This window comes from Apium graveolens, chromosome 6 (assembly GCF_009905375.1).
Source record: "Apium graveolens cultivar Ventura chromosome 6, ASM990537v1, whole genome shotgun sequence".
NCBI lineage: Eukaryota > Viridiplantae > Streptophyta > Magnoliopsida > Apiales > Apiaceae > Apium > Apium graveolens.
The window spans coordinates 290,530,230-290,551,345 of NC_133652.1; the positions used below are offsets into that span (position 1 = coordinate 290,530,230).

General features: G+C 40.2%; 1 protein-coding gene and 1 long non-coding RNA gene across 3 annotated transcripts; both read left to right on the plus strand.

Annotated features, from left to right (window-relative positions):
- The first annotated feature begins 3,631 nt into the window (after window positions 1-3,631).
- LOC141667370 (uncharacterized) lies at window positions 3,632-19,792 on the plus strand. 2 transcript variants are annotated; one of them, XR_012552619.1, is made up of 3 exons: window positions 3,632-4,791; window positions 5,074-5,569; window positions 19,308-19,792. It is a non-coding gene; the product is annotated as an uncharacterized LOC141667370 (long non-coding RNA). The 2 variants fall into 2 exon arrangements; XR_012552620.1 differs by having other exon boundaries at window positions 3,632-4,527; window positions 4,723-5,569.
- LOC141668505 (uncharacterized) lies at window positions 9,641-10,547 on the plus strand. The gene is made up of 2 exons (XM_074475390.1): window positions 9,641-9,958; window positions 10,041-10,547. Exons 1-2 carry the CDS (start codon window positions 9,641-9,643, stop codon window positions 10,545-10,547), a joined length of 825 nt encoding a protein of 274 aa, XP_074331491.1.
- Window positions 19,793-21,116: the final 1,324 nt, after the last annotated feature.

Sequence of the window (21,116 nt, forward strand, 5' to 3'; positions counted from 1 at the left end):
TAATGAGGTACGTTAAGGGGACACTAAACTATGAGCTGGTGTATACTCGAGGTAATGGTGATTACATGATGTCTGGCTTCTCAGATAGTGACCTTGCAGGTGATATTGTGGATAGAAAATCTACAGGTGGCATGGCATTTTATCTTGATGAATCATTAATCACATGGGTATCTCAAAAACAACGGTCTGTGGCGTTGTCATCTTGCGAAGCTGAGTTCATGGTGCAGCCTGTCAAGGGATATGGCTCCATAGTTTATTGAGTCAGATTATGAATATTAAAGCTGGGCCAGTAGTGCTTTACATTGATAATAGGTCTGCTATTGACCTTGCTAAGAATCAAGTGTTCCATGGGCGTAGCAAACACATGGACGTGAGTTATCATTTTATCCGAGAATGTGTGGAGAATGGTTCCATATTTATCAAGCATGTGAGTAGTGAATTGCAGCCAACAAATATTCTCATAAAGCATATGTTGATTGTCAAGTTTGAAAGCATGCGAAAATTGCTGGGCGTCAAGGATCTTAATCATTTTGAGATTAAGGGGGAGTTTGCTGGTATAAATATTTAATCTAAATATGATTGCTTACTTTATTATTTATGTGAGTATGTCACTGAATAAATCAGTTGTATATGTACGTGAATGTACGCAGCTGGAATAGGTCATACAGGTTGAGATTGTTTAGGAAAGTAGTGGAGTTAAACCTGGTATGTAGTTCCTGGTTTATAGGTTCAGTTTTTACATTTAAAACTCATCTGTGTATGTGCTTAGTTTCTTTATCTCTTCAATATTAGCCAATCAGAAATAACATTCAAGCATGTGAGTTTGTATACCTTGTTTACACCCTTCAATCTTAACGTATGAGAAGTAAAATAGATGTTCAACATTAATAGAGAAAGATAGTTCAAATAAAGTAGGCATTGAAATACATTTAGAAATAGAATTCAAATAAATACGCAAGTTTTTTTTTGTCCGGAAAAATATGATGTTTGATATATTGTTCTATGAAATATTAATCCAAAACCTTTGTTCTGTTTTCTAATTGAGGTATTTCAAAAATCATGTTTTACGATTCGAAAACAACATCAATTTGTTAGAGATTTAGATTACCAACTATGCTGATATACTATAAATTTAAACATAAATATTAGAAGTATGTTCAAGTGACTTAGAGACAAATACAATATCCAGATATGTTTTGAAATCACAAGCCGCGGGCACTCCTTTGTATTTAGTTATAGTGCTCCAATATCGGTATTTTAAAATTCCATATTAGATTTCTTATATTAATAACATACTGCTCTAACGATTGTGTTGAGCTTATAATTTTATTTCTTTTATACGATTTTTATTCTACTATATTATATATTTTAGTTCAGGGTTTCCTGATGATTAATTCTACTATATTACCTTAAAACCTCGATAAAATAATACTCGATAAATTAATAATCTCGTTAAATTAATAATTTCTGTAACCCCGAGCCGGGCCCTTTATGCTAAATTAATAATTCGCTAAATTTATAAGATAATATTTTTTTATTAATGCATATAAGTCCCATATAATATCTAAATTAATAATTGCATATTACATCAAAATTATAGATTTGTACGATGCACTTTTATAGTAAACCTCAATTGTAGCGTGCCTCTTTTTAAAATTGATATTGCCTTGTATTTTATTTTGAATCTTTCTTAATGCATTATGAAGCTGTGACATACAGTGTTCATATTGCAAGAGGAAATTATGTAATGTAATTGTTGCTTTATCCAACAATTACTTAAATTCATAAATATTTCTTAATGTTATTTTAAGTATTAAATAGATTAAAATAAATTATTATTCTGAGAATGTTATATGTTATAAAATTTTAAATAATATATCTCGATAAATTAATAAATTATTAATATATTAATAAATTAATAAATTATTAATTGATCGATAAATTAATATTTTGATTAATTAATAATTCTTCATGATTTAAAATGTATTAATTTATCGAGGTTTTATTGTACAACATAAAAAGTCCATAATTCGCGCTAGGTAACCCCAAACTTAGTTATTTTAATGTTTTTTGTTTTTTGTTTGATTCATGTTTTTTTTGTTATACTGATTTATGTCTTCGCATACAAATAAATTTTGTTTGCAAGTTTTACGGAAGTATATTTAGAAAAACAAATATAGGAGTACACGATATAATCCACACATGCTAACTATTTATAATTATCTGTAAATATATATATATATATATATATATATATATATATATATATATAAAAGTAAGTAATAACAACGTTTTATTCTTAGATGGGAGGAAGAGTTTTATTAAACACATTACACCTAGCGGCTAGATTCGAGGGCAACCAGCAACCTCTCCTCTTCAAATATACAGTTTATGTTTAACGGTCACAAAATATTATGGAATCTATGAAATTGTCAAAAATCATCTTCTTTTTTTAGAATTTTTTATTAAATAATTAAAAACAATGAGAGAGATTAAGTAGCACTTTTATATCATCTTAATACTTTTTTTATTTTTTCCATATATTTTTTTTATCGTAGGTAACCCCAGCCGCTACGGGTGCCCACTAATTAAAGCCTACGGGTTGACGCAATAACTTGCAAACCACTAGTCACAAAATATTATGGAACCTAATGAATTTTCAAAAATCATCTTCTTTTTTAGAATATTTTATTAAATAATTAAAAACAATAATGAGATGTACCCGAATCCAGAATCCATAAAGAAAAAAAATAAACTTGAAGTACCAATTGACAAAAGACCTAGACATACATTTAGAGATATTGCTGAAACTAAACTCAAACCAAATCAGAAATAAAGTCGAATCCAAATTCAACACCAAATTTAAAATGTATCCAAATTCAATCAAGAAACCAATCAAAAATCAAATCCAGTAGTAGATCAAAGACCAATTTCAGTTCTGATTGTAAATCCAAACTAATATCAAATCTCAAGCAGATAAACCAATTACTATAATTGTAACGTCCCAATAATCGAATACCATAAAATCCAATCAATCTAATAACCAAAATTACAAGATCAACAACGATGAAAAGAATGAACTAAAAATAAACAGTAACCTGTTGGAACCATCAAAAAATCGATTTGTGGAGCACTAGATACGATCTTCACCAATCAAAATTTAGATTCGGATGCAAAGAATGCATGGTTAAAATTTGTGGATGATCCAATGGTTGAAACTTTAGAAATCGTAAACACAAGTTGACTGATATGGGCAGAAAATTTCCTGCGAATATTCAAGAAACTTTTGTTGTTGAAACACAACTCTATCTATTTAATGATTCAACTAAACTTCCATGATCATACCTAAATTTGATATTCAAATCACTCGAAACCTAACTCTTGATACCATGATAGATTTAGAGATATAATACGAACGTAAAACTTTATTATAAACAACTTGAAATTTATATTACTTGTATGAACTTATAAAGAAAATCAATATAAGCTATATACTGAAAATACCCTAATAATGAATATAAATATATATTCTAACAAATTTGACTTAGCAATTTCCACAACCATAAACCTTGCAATGCTACTGCAGTAGGAGCCATGAATTCGCAAAAAGAAAGGGCAACACACCCCTGCTTTTGAGAATCCCAAGTTATCATGTTGTCATTTAGGTGGAAACCATCCCTCCACTGTTTTCCTATCTTCAATATTTCCTGCTAAATCACTGTCTGAAAACCCCGATAATATTTGTTTACCACCTGTTCCTTTTGCATAGTGCAATCCATAATCCAAAGTTCCTTGCACATAGCGTAAAATACACTTTACTGCATTATAGTGAAGATCTGTGGGCCACTCCATAGAGCAACTAAAAATTCCTACTGCAAAGGCTATGTGGGGACGGGTGTGAACTTGTACCGAAGACCTCCCACAATACTTTTAAACTGAGTTGGGTCAACAGGCTTCTTAGTTTCATCTTTAATTTTTCTTCCATCGGATACTTCATTGGGTTCAATTCCAGTAAACCAGTTTTTTGTAGAACTTTCTTTGCATACTCGCTCTGTTTCAATTCAATGCCGTCAGTACTCCGATTAACTTCTATTCCCAACTAATGAGAGAGCCTACTGAGATCGCTCATCTTGAAGTTCTTTTCCATCTGCTTCTTAAAGAAATTAATGCTTTTAACATTGGTTCCCGTGATTAGTAAGTCATCAACATTAACTCCTACAAGTAGAATTTCATTCCCAAGTCATTTAGTGTACACAGCTGGTTGGTAAGGACACTTGATAAATCCTAAATTCTTCAAACACAAGTTAAGTTTTGCTTACCAGGACCGTGGTGCCTGTTTCAATCCCTACAAAGCCATCACTAGTTTATACACAAGGTTCTCCAATCAGAGTAGACTCATGTGCTCTTTATACTTATATTGATGAGGATGTGTTTCTGACGGATGAATCTGGCTTTAAAAAACGTATTCTCTTGTAGAACAATATTGTGCGCTGGAGAAATGTGAAAAACCCTGATGGCACACTTACAGTAAGTAGCATGATGTGATACATATTTTAGTATTCTTTATTAATAAATTTAGTTTAGTTGCTCACACAACACTATAAGGTGGTGCCATTTTTACCACTGTTCATTGCTTAAACTTGTTAATGTCTAGTGTTGAGTACATTTATGTTAGTATTTAATTATTTTACTTGTTTGAAACATATTGGACATTTTCTGCAGCGTGAAAGCAATGCTCGCTTTATGAGATGGTCAGATGGCAGCTTATAGTTACAGATTAGTATTGAAAAGGTTTAAATTTTAGTAATTAATTACTTATCTATTATATTTCATATGTTATATAGATGAATTCCTTTTGTAATTCATGCTTATTCTAATTATTGTGTGTAGTACTATCTCATTCCTAGATTTATATATCAGATTATTAGTACATCCCTTATAAACATCTGATAGAAGCTTGAAAACTTGATAGTGATACTCGTAGTTGCTAGAAAGAGATGCTCTATGTTTGTTTTTATTTATTACACAGTTAAGTGATTAACAGTCAACTTTAAGGGACCTGTGGCGTTGTAGGTTATAAAACACAATTTCGGGGAACTCGAAGATGGTATAACTAATGATACTGCTGCCTTTAAGTCCGCTTGGAAGGTAGCTTGTGCAGTAGAATCAGCTGTTGTTATTGTTGAATTTAATCTAAACATTGTAATGAATAATTAATTTAGATGCTTTATTTCGAATAGTCAGCAGCTGGACTAAGTCATTGAACGTTGGAGAAATTGTAGGATCAGATAATAAAAGTAGTGGCAATTTGTTAGGAGTCTTAGTAGTTAGTTTCCACATTCTGTGCAGCCACGTGATGGGCATTTTTCATATATCTCATGTAATGTAATCTCAGCAAGGTTTTTTTTTAAGTGAATGAAATAATTGTGTTTCTTCGTTTCATATAAACACCTGGTAGTTTAGTAGTTATTTTGAATTTGATTTTTCAGTTATTGCTCCTTCAGGTTACACATTCATGATTACTTCAAATGTCTTTTACGGTCCATGTAAACCAAACATTGTATTTCAGGTAAGAATTTCAAGATATTACATTGTACAACTGCATTATTGTAGTAGCCCTAAATACTAGTAATAACTTTGCATATAATAGGAGGGACTTCAGACTTCATACTAATGTATATTCTAAATTAGAAAATAAACTGAAGTGCATCGTTATATTTGGGATAAACAAAGATAGGGAACTGGAAATGTTTATGTTCCTTTTTGGAATGAGGACATGTACGGAACAAACTTATGGAATTTTTATTTACATATAATGATAACTCCTGGTGGCGGGGCTGCTCCTTCGACGCCGTCCTGGATCCTTCGCCGCTGTGGAGGTGTAGCTGTGGTTGGGTTCCTACAAAACAACACCGGAAGGGGGGTTGGAGTCCCGCGGCGCCTCCGGCGTGAGAGTAAGAACTAGCTTTTTGGGAAGATGAAGATGAATATGAATGTAAGGTTGCTGTGTGTGTATATGAGTGTGAGAGAGTGATTAACCCCAAAACCTCACCTTCTTGGGCTATTTATAGCTCAAGGGTAGGGTTTTGGGGTTGGTACCTTTGAATCGTAGCCGTTGGTTCTGGGAGCGGAGGGCACCTGGCGGGAGTGGATGCTTTACACGCGTCAGCGCGGGACAGGTCGAGGAATGTTTTGAGGATCCTCTGACACGTGGCCTGATTATTCCCATGATTGATGTGTGACAGTTGTCCCCGTCACGTGCTTGGGCCAACGTCTCACGTGTTGGGATTTATCAGGGTTTCGCTTACGGGACCAAGCTGGTCGGGAGTGGTAGTGTGCGGGAGTATCCCTTCCAGGAGCTGCGTGGAGTTATGAGCCTAGGAGTAGGCATTCCCGGAGCTGCACGGAGTTAGGAGCTTAGGAGTAGGCCTCCCAGGAGCTATATGGAGCTAGGAGTCTAGGAGTAGGCCTCCCAGGAGCTGTATGGAGCTGGGAGTCTAGGAGTAGGCCTCCCAGGAGCTGTATGGAGCTGAAGGCCTAGGAGTAGTTCTCCCAGGAGCCATATGGACTATCATGTGCCCCCCACTCCCTTATGCAGATTTTCTGGATGGGGGAGTGAATTTGAGTATGTTTGTAGAACATGAGTTTTTGATTGTTTTGTTAAAAGAGCTTGAGCTTTTCTTGCCCCCAGTCCGGAGTTCGTTGAGTTCAGCGAATCCGGACTAAGGTGGTTGTCTTTAGCAGGAGTTGAGCTTTTCTTGCCCCCCAGTCCGGAGTTCGTTGAGTTCAGCGAATCATGACTAAGGTTGTTGGCTTTAGCAGGAGTTGAGCTTTTCTTGCCTCCCAGTCCGGAGTTCGTTGAGTTCAGCGAATCAGGACTAAGGTTGTTGTCTTTAGCAGGAGTTGAGCTTTTCTTGCCCCCAGTCCGGAGTTCGTTGAGTTCAGCGAATCAGGACTGAGGTTGTTGTCTTTAGCAGGAGTTGAGCTTTTCTTGCCCCCCAGTCCGGAGTTCGTTGAGTTCAGCGAATCAGGACTCAGGTTGTTGTCTTTAGCAGGAGTTGAGCTTTTCTTGCCCCCCAGTCCGGAGTTCGTTGAGTTTAGCGAATCAGGACTCAGGTTGTTGTCTTTAGCAGGATTTGAGTTTTTCTTGCCCCCCAGTCCGGAGTTCGTTGAGTTCAGCGAATCAGGACTGAGGTTGTTGTCTTTAGCAGGAGTTGAGCTTTTCTTGCCCCCAGTCCGGAGTTCGTTGAGTTCAGCGAATCAGGACTGAGGTTGTTGTCTTTAGCAGGAGTTGAGCTTTTCTTGCCCCCAGTCCGGAGTTCGTTGAGTTCAGCGAATCAGGACTGAGGTTGTTGTCTTTAGCAGGAGTTGAGCTTTTCTTGCCCCCAGTCCGGAGTTCGTTGAGTTCAGCGAATCAGGACTCAGGTTGTTGTCTTTAGCAGGAGTTGAGGTTTTCTTGCCCCCCAGTCCGGAGTTCGTTGATTTATGTAGTCCGGACTTGGAAGTTGAAACGGTTTTGGGGAATTTCCCCCCAATTATTTGAATTATTACAGCTGTTATAGATGGAGAGAAGTGCCGTAATTATGATAAGCATTAAATACTGTGAGGGATGAGTGGTTGGGATTGTGCCACGTGGCGTGGCGATTAGGTTTTTTACCACGGCTATAAAAGGCGGTCCTTCCCCTCTTTCTTGTTTTTTTATCTTCTTTATCTTTTCTGTTTCTCTTGCTTCTTGCTTTCCTTTCTTTTTCCTCCGTTTCTTTTTCCGGCGGTGGTTCTCGGAGAAGCTCCAGGTTCTATTGCTGTTTGCTTGGCCGTCCTCAACTTCTCCGTTATCTCTACTTTGTAAGCTTTTTTCCCTTGCTTTTCTGTTTTTTGTTCCATTCTTTCAATTTGCTGGTGTGTTGTATTCTTTATTTGTGCTATTGTGTTTGTTTTTGTTGGATGTTTTTGTATGTATTTGTATATATGTGTGTTTTTGTCTATGTTTTGGTTTTTGATTTTGTTTTGATAGTGTTTCTGGAATTAGGGTTTTATGTTGGGGTCCGGACTCGGATAACTAGTCCGGACTTATAGGGTAGGTTTTGGAGGTCGTAATTGGTTGTTGTTTTTGTGTTGTTTTGATATCTAAGTTCGGAGTAACAGGCTAGGGTTGTTTGTTTGGATTCGGGGGTCTCCAGATTGTAAGGTTTTGACTTGTAATAAAATTGAATCGTAGGGTAGTCCGGACCATGTAGCTTCAAAGATAATAAACTGTAGGAGTTTTAGACTAACCTTTGTAACTTGTTTTAGGTTTATGGTCCGGACTAAAGCTCTCGCCAAGGCGTTCATAACTTGTTATCCGGGGCCATCTAGTTCAGATTCTGTGTCTTCTGCTGATTCTGAACGGGTTGGGATGGGGAAGAGGGCTTCGACTTCGGATTCTGAGGCAATAACGAAGCTTACGGTTGCTAAAATATCTTCAAGAAAGGTACCTTGTAGTCCAGAGGGGCTGTGGGTGGAGAATCTTGGTTATTTTGTTACTAAGAGCGAGGAGATAGAAAACAGTTTCTATTTTAGGAGCATTAGGTCCGGATATGCTAGGCAGGAGAATGCTGGCCCAGGGTCTTATGATAGGGAAGCTTTTGACAGGAAGTTTGCGAACAGCATAGTGGCTAAGGAGCACTATGAGTTGAAGGATGAGTATTCTGGGCTAGATAATGAAGCCCAGGATTCGGCGGTCCGGGCTGCTTTTCAGTTGGATCGCCGGATTGAGTGGAGGTGGCCGACTCCGGACGAGAGGGCTCATCATAGGCCGGCTGATGGCTTCGTTCCCGTATGGTTGGAGCATCTCCGGTCTGGATGGAATCCACACTGGCATTTGTTTCTAAAACATTTGTGCAAATATGTGTACAAGATCTCTCCAATGCAGATAACGCCTAATGGAATAAAGTGGATGACTTGGTTCATTGCCACCTGCAATCAGTTTAAAGTTCAGCCCACTTTCAAGCTGTGGCATCACATTTTTCATTTAGTCCGGTCTAGCCAGTTCCCGTTATATGAGCTTCGGTTCCGGGCTCCGGAGTGTGGATATGGTGGTTCTTATAGGCCGGTTATTCAGCAGTCTTCGCTGAAGTTTTGGAATGGTGAGTTGATCATGCTCCGGGGTTTGGACTTGCACTATCTACCCCATATAGCTTCGGAAGGAGTCCGGACTCGCTTCCGCAGGGATGTGCTCCGGGGTGAAGCTCTCCGGTTAATTTTTGCATTTTGTGAATGTCTGGGTTTCCAGATGACCCGAGACACCTTTATGAATCATAGAACTTTGTATAGGCTGGGCTGTAAGTAGTTTTATTTCTTGTCCGGACCTTTTAGATGTTTCTTATCTGTTCCCATTTGTTGCTGCTTCTTGTTTTTGACTTGTGTTTTTTGTTTGCTTCTTGCAGGTTTACCACATTATAATCCGGACATGTCGTCCTCCGCTTATAGTGATGCTCTGAAGGGTTTGGGCAAGGCTTTCAAGTTGCCAAAAAAGAATGCTGTTGGTGGATCCGGATCGAACGCCTCGGCCGAGGAGGGGTCGCAGAGCAATGCCGTTCCCAATCCGGAGGTTGAAGTTCATGTGAACCAATCCACTCCGGAGCATAATGTTGAGTTGGATATGGGTAATGAGTTTGACAATCTTGAGGATCTGGGTCCTATCGGGGAGGTTCCGGGTGCTGATTCTGGGCGGAGGAGGAAGAGGCTCCGGACTGTTGGGTCGAAACCTCCTAGGGCTGAAAATTATGAAGCTGGATCTGGGTCCGGGGCTGGCAAAGGGAAAGCAGTTGATGTTGATAGTCCAGATAAAGACGGTCCGGCGCTGGAGGAGAAGGTGGCTCGCTTCATGGCTGGGATTCCGAGTCAAGCTCAGTGGAGTAAGATGAATGAGTCCGGATTTGATGCCACTATGAAGGAGTGTTCCCGGCTCTGGGGTCAGGTATTTTCTTTCATTTCTTGCTTCTTGTTTACTGTGTTATTTTGACTTAGAATATTTTTCTAAGTTTATATGTATTTTGTAGCTTGGCGGATATATGGCCGGATCCGCCTCTCTTGCTTATAATGAGATTAAGGGTTTCCGGAGCTCTGTTGCTGACAAGGATGCTGAGATTAGTCGGCTCCGGGACCAAATCATTGAGAAGGATAACTCTTTGTCCGGGTTGAACAAGAATCTGAATGAAGTGACTATCCGGGCTGATAACGCGGAGAGGGAGGTTTCTGATTTAAAATCCGAATTGGCAGAGCTCCGGAGGCAGATGTCTGCTGTTCGCCCGGAGGCTGAGGTTATCGATGTGTTTAAAAGATCTGAGGAGTACGATAGGGCCCTTGCCAATGCTGGTGCTCCGGAGATAGCTCGCTGCTGGCTGGTTGCTGAGCGACATATCAAGACTAATCCGGAGGCCGATTGGGATAGCTTCGTCTCCGAGTTTATCAAGGCTAAGGAAGACATTGAGCTTGGATTGGGGGAACCGGAGCCATTTGACGGCCCTTGTCCCAGTTTCATTCCCCCCAGTGCTCCGGACGCTTGACTTTCTATTTGTAAAACTGCTACTGCTTCTTATTTGAGACTTGATAATATTTGGTTCTTGTAATATTTTTTGTACTTTGGTCCGGGCTTGTTTTGAGGCCGTTGAATTTGTAATGAATGCTTTCCTTGACGCTATTTTGCTTTGTTTCTGTGGTTTGTTTTTGCCTTAGAATATTTTTCCAAGTAGAATTTTGCTCTAGTCCTGACTGATCTTCTTGTCCGGACTAGTGGAGGAGTTTGAGTTAGAAAATTAATTCTAAGTAAAAGTGGTTGCACTAGTCCTGACTAATAGCTTGTCCGGACTAGTGGCTGGTTTTAGTTAGAGAATTAATTCTAAGTAAAAGTGGTTGCTCTAGTCCTGACTAACAGAATGTCCGGACTAGTGGTTGCTTTTAGTTAGAAAATTACTTCTAAGTAAAAGTGGTTGCTCTAGTCCTGACTAATAGCTTGTCCGGACTAGTGGTTGCTTTTAGTTAGAAAATTAATTCTAAGTAAAAGTGGTTGCTCTAGTCCTGACTAATAGCTTGTCCGGACTAGTGGTTGCTTTTAGTTAGAAAATTAATTCTAAGTAAAAGTGGTTGCTCTAGTCCTGACTAATAGCTTGTCCGGACTAGTGGCTGCTTTTAGTTAGAAAATTAATTCTAAGTAAAAGTGGTTGCTCTAGTCCTGACTGACAGAATGTCCGGACTAGTGGTTGCTTTTAGTTAGAAAATTACTTCTAAGTAAAAGTGGTTGCTCTAGTCCTGACTAACAGAATGTCCGGACTAGTGGTTGCTTTTAGTTAGAAAATTACTTCTAAGTAAAAGTGGTTGCTCTAGTCCTGACTAATAGCTTGTCCGGACTAGTGGTTGCTTTTAGTTAGAAAATTAATTCTAAGTAAAAGTGGTTGCTCTAGTCCTGACTAATAGCTTGTCCGGACTAGTGGCTGCTTTTAGTTAGAAAATTAATTCTAAGTAAAAGTGGTTGCTCTAGTCCTGACTAACAGCTTGTCCGGACTAGTGGCTGCTTTTAGTTAGAAAATTAATTCTGAGTAAAAGTGGTTGCTCTAGTCCTGACTAACAGAATGTCCGGACTAGTGGTTGCTTTTAGTTAGAAAATTACTTCTAAGTAAAAGTGGTTGCTCTAGTCCTGACTAACAGAATGTCCGGACTAGTGGTTGCTTTTAGTTAGAAAATTAATTCTAAGTAAAAGTGGTTGCTCTAGTCCTGACTAACAGAATGTCCGGACTAGTGGTTGCTTTTAGTTAGAAAATTACTTCTAAGTAAAAGTGGTTGCTCTAGTCCTGACTAACAGAATGTCCGGACTAGTGGTTGCTTTTAGTTAGAAAATTAATTCTAAGTAAAAGTGGTTGCTCTAGTCCTGACTATCAGAATGTCCGGACTAGTGGTTGCTTTTGAAAATATGCAAGTTAAAGAGAAAGCTTTTAACTGATCATTCATACAATATAGAAGGAGAAACATTTTGGTTGCTTGCCAATATTGGCTACAAGTTTTTTGGTTGCTTTGTTTGCTTTACTACTGGTAGAATTTCCTTAGCCTTAGTCCATGCCAAGTGTTTGGGACTTCTGAGTCATCCATGTTCAAGAGCTTGTAGGTTCCTGGCCTGAGAACTTCTTTGATCTTGTATGGTCCTTCCCATTTAGGCATTAACTTTCCGGTGTTTGTGGGATCTGATGCTTCTGTGTCTCGAAGGACTAAGTCCCCAATTTGGAAGTTTTTGACTCTTGACTTCTTACTGAAGTGCTCTCTTGTTTTCTCCTTGTATTTTTCCATCCTTTGTACAGCTTGATCCCGGACCTCATCAATTAGTTCCATGTTTGTTTTGAGTCCTTCTTCGTTTGCTTCTTCTTCAAAGTTTATTGCTCTGTGTGAAGGAGAGCCCACTTCAATAGGCAGCATTGCTTCTGTTCCATAAGCTAGTTTGAATGGAGTTTCTCCTGTGCTTGTCCTTGGGGTTGTCCTGTAGGACCAAAGTACGCTTGGTAGTTCTTCTGGCCACTTACTTTTGCTTTCCTTGAGTCTTTTCTCGATACCTCGGAGCAGGATTCTATTCGTTACTTCTACTTGGCCATTTCCTTGGGGATATGCCACTGATGATTTTTTGTGCTTGATTCCGCGCTCTTGTAGGTAGGACTCAAACTCTGATCCAATGAATTGAGGTCCGTTGTCGGATACTAGGACTCGTGGTATTCCGAATCTCATCAAAATGTTGTCCATAAACTTTATGCAGTCTTGCTGGTTGATTGTCCTCATTGCTTTTGCTTCAACCCATTTTGTCATGTAGTCAATAGAGACTAGTAGGTACCTGAGGTCTCCTTTTGCTCGGGGGAATGGTCCCATGATGTCAATACCCCAAACAGCAAAAGGGATAGGTGACAGGACTGAGGATGGTAGGACTGGGCTTATCCGGGATACGTTGCTGAATAGTTGGCACTCCTTGCACTTCTTGACGAATTGTATTGCATCCTGATGAATTGTTGGCCAGTAGTAGCCTTGTCTTATGATCTTATGAGCTAGGGCTTTTGCAGACATGTGGTCTCCGCATATTCCTTCATGCACTTCTAACAAGCAGTACTTTGCTTCTTCTGGGCTAATGCACTTCAGGATAGGAGAGGAGAAGGTCCTGCGGTAGAGTACTCCTTCTTCGAGGAAGAACTTGGCTGCTTTTGCTTTCAATCTTTGAGCTTTTCCTTTATCTTCTGGGAGGTCCCCTTTTTCCAAGTAATTTATAAAGGGAGTCATCCAATTTTGAGTGCTTTCTATTTCCAAGACCTCTCCGGATTCAATGGATGGTTTGTGGAGCTCTTCGAAGTAGACTGAGCAGTCTAGGTCTGATGAATTCCGGACTAATTTGGATAGAATATCCGCTTCTTCATTTTCTTCTCGGCATATTTGGAGGACTTGGTGGCTTGGGATTGAGGCTAAGTAGCTCTGAACCAGTGCTTGGTACTTCGCCAGAGTAGGGTCCTTTGCTATGTATTCTCCGTTTGTTTGCTTGACCACTATCTGGGAATCGCTGTAGATTTTTAAGTCCTGGACCCTTAGAGTCCGGGAGAGCTTTAGTCCTGCGATCAGCGCCTCATATTCTGCTTGATTGTTTGTTGCCGGGAAGTTGAAGGATATAGCTGTCTGAATCTTGAATCCTTCTGGACTCCTGAGTATGAGCCCGGCTCCTGACCTCTCGGTTGTTGAAGAACCATCTACCTTTAAGGTCCAGGCTCCCGGACTGATTTCCTTTTTTGGCTCCTGATCCATATCCATTGGTTCTTGGTCTTCTTCTGGGAAGTTGCATTCGATTATGAAATCTGCGAGAACTTGAGCTTTGATTGCAGTCCTGGGAATGAAGCTTAGGTTGAACTGGCTCAATTCCACAGCCCAATTAACAAGCCTTCCCGAGATTTCTGGCTTGTGGAGTATTTTCCTTAGTGGTTGATTTGTTACTACTTTGATCTCCCTCCCTTGGAAGTAGTGTCTGAGTTTCCTTGATGTTGTAACCAAAGCAAAAGCAAACTTCTCCAATCTTGGGTATCTTGTTTCTGCATCTTTTAGGACTTGGCTTACGTAGTAGACTGGTTGCTGTGTTCCATTTTCTTCCCTGATCAGGGCAGCTCCTACGGCTTGTGCTCCTGCTGATAAGTATAAGTAGAGAGGCTCTTCTGGCTTGGCTTTAGTTAGGACTGGTGGCTGAGAGAGGTAAGTTTTGATTTCCTCGAGTGCTTTCTGGCACTCTGGGCTCCAGTTTACCTCTTTCTTGTTGGTTGCTCCTTTGAGTAGATCAAAGAAAGGTAAGCACCTCTCTGCTAGTCTTGAGACAAATCTCCTGAGTGCTGCTAGTGATCCTGCTAGCTTCTGCACATCTTTTTGTGTCCTGGGAGCTTTCATCTCCTGGATCGCTTTTATTTTCTCCGGATTGGCTTCTATGCCTCTGCTGCTGATCATGAACCCTAGGAACTTCCCTGCTCCTACTCCGAAGGTGCATTTCTCCGGGTTTAGCTTGAGTTGGTTCTTCCTTAGATTTTCAAAGCATTCCTTCAGATCTTCCACATGCCCTTCTATAGTTGTTGATTTAGAAATCATGTCATCGACATAGCATTCCAAGTTTCTCCCAATCTGGGACTTGAATACCTTATTCATGGCTCTTTGGTAAGTGGATCCTGCGCTGGTAAGCCCGAAGGGCAGCATCACATAAGCGTAGACTGCTCTGTGAGTTATGAATGCTGTCTTAGGGATGTCCTTCGGATTCATCTTTATTTGGTTGTATCCGGAGAAGGCGTCCATGAAACTTAGCATTACATGTCCTGAGGTGGCATCTATCAGCTGATCAATGTTTGGAAGGGGATACGGGTCCTTCGGGCATGCATTATTTAGATCGGTGTAGTCCACGCACATTCTCCATTTGCCGTTGGACTTCTTAACCATGACCACGTTAGCTAGCCACTCCGGATATTTGATCTCTTTGATGATTCCTGCTTTGAGTAGCTTTTCTACTTCTTCGTCGATGGCTTTCTGCCTCTCTGGAGCAAAGTTTCTTCTCTTCTGCTTTACTGGTTTTTTGTTGGGGTTGATATCCAAGCTGTGCATTGCTATGGACTCATGTAGTCCTGGCATGTCTCTTGGACTCCAGGCAAAAACATCTTTATACTCCCGGAGCAGGGATACTAATCTCTCCTTGAAGGACTCCTCGAGTCCTGACCCAATCCTCACTTTTTTGCTTGAATTGGTTTCATCTACCTCGATTTCTTCTGTTTCGACTGCTGCTTCAATTTGTGCTTGTTCTTTGTTTGAGATCATTTGATGAATCCGGGCTTCAGAGTTCTTCTTTAGATAGTTGTTTCCTTTTTCAGGTTCTTCGGTTGCTTGCATGGTAGGACGAGGTTGGTCTAGGACTCGATTTGTCTTGTCCACTACCATGACTTGGTTGCTTGCCAGTTCTTCTGGACTTGTTTTGCTTGGTTCTTCCCTTGTCCGGGGTCTGTGCTTCTTCGTGCTTTGTTGCTTGCGAAGGACCGTAGCCTTCCTCTTGTTATCTTGATGGGTTTCTGCCATAACTAACCCCTGGTTGTAGCATGTTTCAGCAACTCCGTAATCTCCTTTAATCTCCCCGACTCCCGTCGGGGTTGGGAACTTGATCTTGAGATGGGAGATTGAAGTTATTGCTTGCATCATGGTCAGAGCTGATCTGCCAATAATTCCGTTGTATGAGGAAGGAGCGTTGATCACATAAAATTTGATGACATGAGTCGCTTGGTTAGGAGCAGATCCAAAGATGACTGGCAGATACAAAGTTCCTTGGATCGGGACTAAGTTGTGGCCGAAGCCATAGAGTGGGTCTTCTCGACATTCATTTGAGCGGACGCTCCCTAACTGCATTCTATCCACTGTGTGCTTGAAGAGAATATTTACTGAGGAGCCATTGTCTATGAGCATTCTTCTTACTTCATTATCAAAGATGTCCAGAGTGACAACCAAAGCTGCATTGTGATGAGGGTTGACTCCTTCATAGTCCTTGCTGCTGAAGGATATCACCAGGTCTGGGAGCGATTGGATTGAGAGTACTTCTTCGCCGAAGCCCGGGCCTCCGGGTGGGGAGTAGGATCCGCCTAGGACCACATTGACTATATTCTTTCCTTTCTTCTGTGCTTCTCCTCTGCTGTTGTCCCGAACTAAGTACTTGTTCATATTCCCCTTTTTCACTTGGTCCTCAATGAAGTACTTTAGTGATAAGCAATTCTCGGTTTTGTGGCCATGGGTCTCGTGATAATCACATTGCCTATTGTAGGGCCTGCTCTCCGGAGGAGTTTGCATTGGCTTCGGAGGATAATAGAAAGGTTTGTCTTTGACTTCTTTCAAGATTTCTTCCCGGGTCATGTTGAGAGGAGTCCAGTCCGGCTCCTGCTTCGGCTCCCGAGCTTGCTTCACGGGTCCTGGGTCGCTGTTCGACTCCTGCTTAGGACCAAGTCTTTGGAAAACCGGATTTGCTTGTCTTTCTTGGCTATGGTTGCTTTGCTTGAATTTCTTGTCCTGATGGTAACCTCCTTTCGGTCGGTCATCATTGTTTTTACTCCTGAACCCTCCATTCCGGGTCATTCTCATTGCTTGGAGCACGTCTGTCTCCTTAATGAATCTGGCGGCCATGGAATAAGCTGCTGCCAGACTTTGCGGCTCTTTATTGATTAGCTCCACAATATACCTTTCGTTGTGCTCTGGGTCCAGATTTCTTCTAAAAATGCTTAAAGCTTCCCTCTCATCCAGATTTGAAACTTTATTGATTGCTTCCTGGAACCGGCGCATGTATGCAGATAGGGATTCATTGTCGTGCTGCCGGATTGTCTCCAGGTGACACATGTGCATTTCGTGCGTTTTGTTCGCCCGAAATCTCCTGAGGAAAGAGGCTCGAAATTCCTTCCAGGAATGGATGCTGCGGGAGGGGATTCTGCTGAACCATCTCTGGGCCCCTCCCTTAAGTGTTGAAGCGAAGAACCTTGATTTCGTCAAGTCATTGTAGTAGTATATCTGCGCTATCTGTTCAAAGTAGTTCAAGTGCTCCTCCGGGTCTCCCAGACCATCAAAGGAGTCAAAGTTGTAATGTTTCAAGTCCCGCTGCCGGGGGATAGCTTCTAAGGAGTAGCTGAAAGGAGTGAGTGTTTCTCCAATCTCCACTCCTGAGTCTCTGTCCATCTTCCTCTGCAATTCATAGATCATGTCTTTTAGGTCCTTCTGCTTCTCTTCTTCTTCATCATCAGAAATCAGCTCCGGAGTGGGGTCTCTCCGGGTTCTTTTGCTCCTAGGCTTGGTCAACAGCTTCTCTTCTTCTAATTGTATTCTTTTTTGGATCTTTAGCTCGAGCTTTGCTTCTTCTTCTTTCCTGATTTGCTCCCGGACTTCTTCCAACTTTCTCTGTTTAGCAGCTTCTGCTTCTTTTTTGCCTTGATCTTTTTTGCTTTTCTTCCCCTTGGCTCCAATGCGGTCGAACACCGACCTCTTTGATTGCTGGGAGTCCCCGGATTCCTCCGGCTCCTCCTCTAGTTCTGCCTCTTCTTGGAGGCGGGTCTGCTCCTGTCTGTATAGTCTGATTGCTTCTGCTAGTTCATCGCTTGTAAGGTTAGCCATGTGCTCTTCGGCTACCGGGACATTTGTGTACTTGTACTGATTGAGCTCTATGAGGGTTCTGGCATCCCTTGTGTTTACGATTCTCTCCACTACGGGAGTGTGTAGTGGTTGCTCCTGGAATGTTTCTCTCTCGGCTCCTGGGTCGAGAGCCTGGGAGTGGTCCGGATCCTGGACCTGAGCACTAGCAGATGGCCTCCCAGAGGTATTCTTTCCTGGTCTTGCCATTTCTCAACAGCACCAACAACAAATGATAACAATATGGCACAGAGAATATCGGTCTAAGGTTGCTTTATGAAATTTGCAGAAACTACCCAAAATAACGACAAATACTAGCAAATAGCTTCCTGGGAGCAGTTCAACCGATTTTATGGGACTATTCAACGATGAAGTACAACGCAAAGTTATATTCAAACTAGAACAATAACGATTAAAACTAACGATAGCTCACACAAACGTGGCTTAACCAACAAAATGAGCTCACACAAACGTGGCCTAAAGTAACGAGCGCATACAAACGTGGTCGATATGAGCAACATTCATGTTTACGTAAAGGGTTGTTTGCTTGAGTTCTTACAAGTTTGAATAAATGGACTCTTTGAAGAGTTTGCTGATGAAGGTGAATCCAGGGGCACCGAGACCCAAGGATGGAGCCCCCTCCTTCTAGCGCCAAATGATAACTCCTGGTGGCGGGGCTGCTCCTTCGACGCCGTCCTGGATCCTTCGCCGCTGTGGAGGTGTAGCTGTGGTTGGGTTCCTACAAAACAACACCGGAAGGGGGGTTGGAGTCCCGCGGCGCCTCCGGCGTGAGAGTAAGAACTAGCTTTTTGGGAAGATGAAGATGAATATGAATGTAAGGTTGCTGTGTGTGTATATGAGTGTGAGAGAGTGATTAACCCCAAAACCTCACCTTCTTGGGCTATTTATAGCTCAAGGGTAGGGTTTTGGGGTTGGTACCTTTGAATCGTAGCCGTTGGTTCTGGGAGCGGAGGGCACCTGGCGGGAGTGGATGCTTTACACGCGTCAGCGCGGGACAGGTCGAGGAATGTTTTGAGGATCCTCTGACACGTGGCCTGATTATTCCCATGATTGATGTGTGACAGTTGTCCCCGTCACGTGCTTGGGCCAACGTCTCACGTGTTGGGATTTATCAGGGTTTCGCTTACGGGACCAAGCTGGTCGGGAGTGGTAGTGTGCGGGAGTATCCCTTCCAGGAGCTGCGTGGAGTTATGAGCCTAGGAGTAGGCATTCCCGGAGCTGCACGGAGTTAGGAGCTTAGGAGTAGGCCTCCCAGGAGCTATATGGAGCTAGGAGTCTAGGAGTAGGCCTCCCAGGAGCTGTATGGAGCTGGGAGTCTAGGAGTAGGCCTCCCAGGAGCTGTATGGAGCTGAAGGCCTAGGAGTAGTTCTCCCAGGAGCCATATGGACTATCATATAAAGGCCCTAAATGTTAATTTTTTAGACAACCGTAAGCAATATCTCCCTCTTTAGACTCTGATTACATTGTTTCCTAGTACGCGTAGCAGAAATAGTGTAGGCTTTACATTTAATAACTGTCAGTAAATTTATCCCTTAGTCTTATTTTTGCAGCTACTTTGTGTACTTTGGAAACTACTTTGTTGATCTTGTAATCATACTTTGGTTAATGATATCCAGATTTATGTGGAAGCGGTAGAAGTCGTACCTTTAGATAAAATGTTTAAACATTAAATAATTTTTTTAATGGATGCAATTGTTCAATAAGATGGATAATAGGGTAGCTCTGCTTTCGCTATATGAAAAGGCTGAGACAATGGGTTGTCTTACCGAAGATCATGCTTGCCAGCATGTAACATTGTTAATAGAATGGGGGAGATCTAGCGGAGCTAGGAAATTGGCAGAAAGGCTTTGTACAGTGCATTTATGGGATTTGCTGCTATCAATGGAGATGAGGTGCATTGCAGAAATTTATTCATTTATGGGATTTGTGGCTATCCTCCATATTATGTTTACAGGACTTGCTAGACTAGAATTTAGTTTTTATAGGAATTTATTCATTTTTTTAATAACAATTCATGAGTTTATATTTATTATTTAAATTGAGTTGTTACTCTAATTATTCTTGTAATATTTTCACCGATTTAATTATTATTATTATTGGATAGCAATGAGCTCATTGTTTACAATTTTAAATTAAATTTAAAATTGTTCCCAACGTAATAATAACCTTAAGGGTCAAATAAAGAATGATTGGAGAAATATTTAATTTAAATTCAGATTTAAATTAAATGTAAGTAATTCGAATAATTTGTTATTAATTAAGTAAGACTTAATTAATTAAATAAATAAGAAATTTGTCTTTAGTATTAAATCTTAAATTGAGTTGTTGGGTGATTAAGTAAGACTTAATTAATAATAACTAGTTTTTTTAAATTTATTAAAATTCTAAATTAGTTTAGGGTTAGAAGTCTTTTTCTCTAGCCTTTATAATACCTTTTTAAGCCTCAACTACGGTTTGACGTTTTTAAAACACAAACCTTAGCAGCTTGACAGATAGAGAGAGAGAAAAGGCGGCTTCTGATTTACGAGTTCTAGTACACGGTCATCCTCCGTTCGATCATTCGTGTGTATACCTTCAAGACTTAGATCGTTTCGCGACGGGATACGGGGTGATTGTTGAAAGCTTGGACCTCCATTAGACAACGGAAATAGTAAATCTTCTTAAGGTAAACATCTTAACTATAAATTAAATATTATCTTTTTGCATGGATTCTGTGATTGATTTCGATTATTCTGGTTTTTACAGTTTTTAAGTTTGTTTTCGCTGCGTTTTATGCCTCAAAACCCAACACATATACCAATGGAGGACGAGGTGGTAACTTCAATCGTATGGAGGATGACCTGATGTTAAATCATTAATTTGAAATGACATTTCTAATGTTAAATCATTAATTTGAAATGACTTGATTATGTGTTTTGTTGAAAATGGTAATTATATTGTATAGAGTAACGCGGTTTGGTGGTACGGAATATAGGTTTAATATAGATTGCAAGACTATATTTATTTCATTTATCATATTATACTATTATAATATTTAATAATTTGTATAACAAATACAATAGCTAACTAATTAAAAAATTGAAATATAATTATATATTAATAAATGATATAAAATAATATTAGAAGTATTGAGTAAATTTCTATGAAGTGCACCTTTTAATTGGAGTCATTGGAGTCCATCTATGATCTGCAAATAAAATATCTTCTAAAACGTGTTATCTTCCAAAACATGTTTCACAAATATCATTAATTCAATAAAATCATGCAAATCTCGTATATTTACAAGTACAAAATGTATGTTCTGCAACATGAACATTTATGTTCAGCAAACTAAGCATGTTTTATAGAATAATATATTTTGCAACGTTCTACTTGGAAAATCTATGCAATCTGCAAGATTTTCAATAAAATTGTGATATTTGTAG

Excerpts from the sequence above, each read along its gene's own strand:
- LOC141668505 (XM_074475390.1), top strand. The coding sequence starts at position 9,641 with ATGGGTAATGAGTTTGACAATCTTGAGGATCTGGGTCCTATCGGGGAG. Across the intron at positions 9,959-10,040 it reads GTTCCCGGCTCTGGGGTCAG|CTTGGCGGATATATGGCCGG; the intron begins GTATTTTCTTTC and ends TGTATTTTGTAG.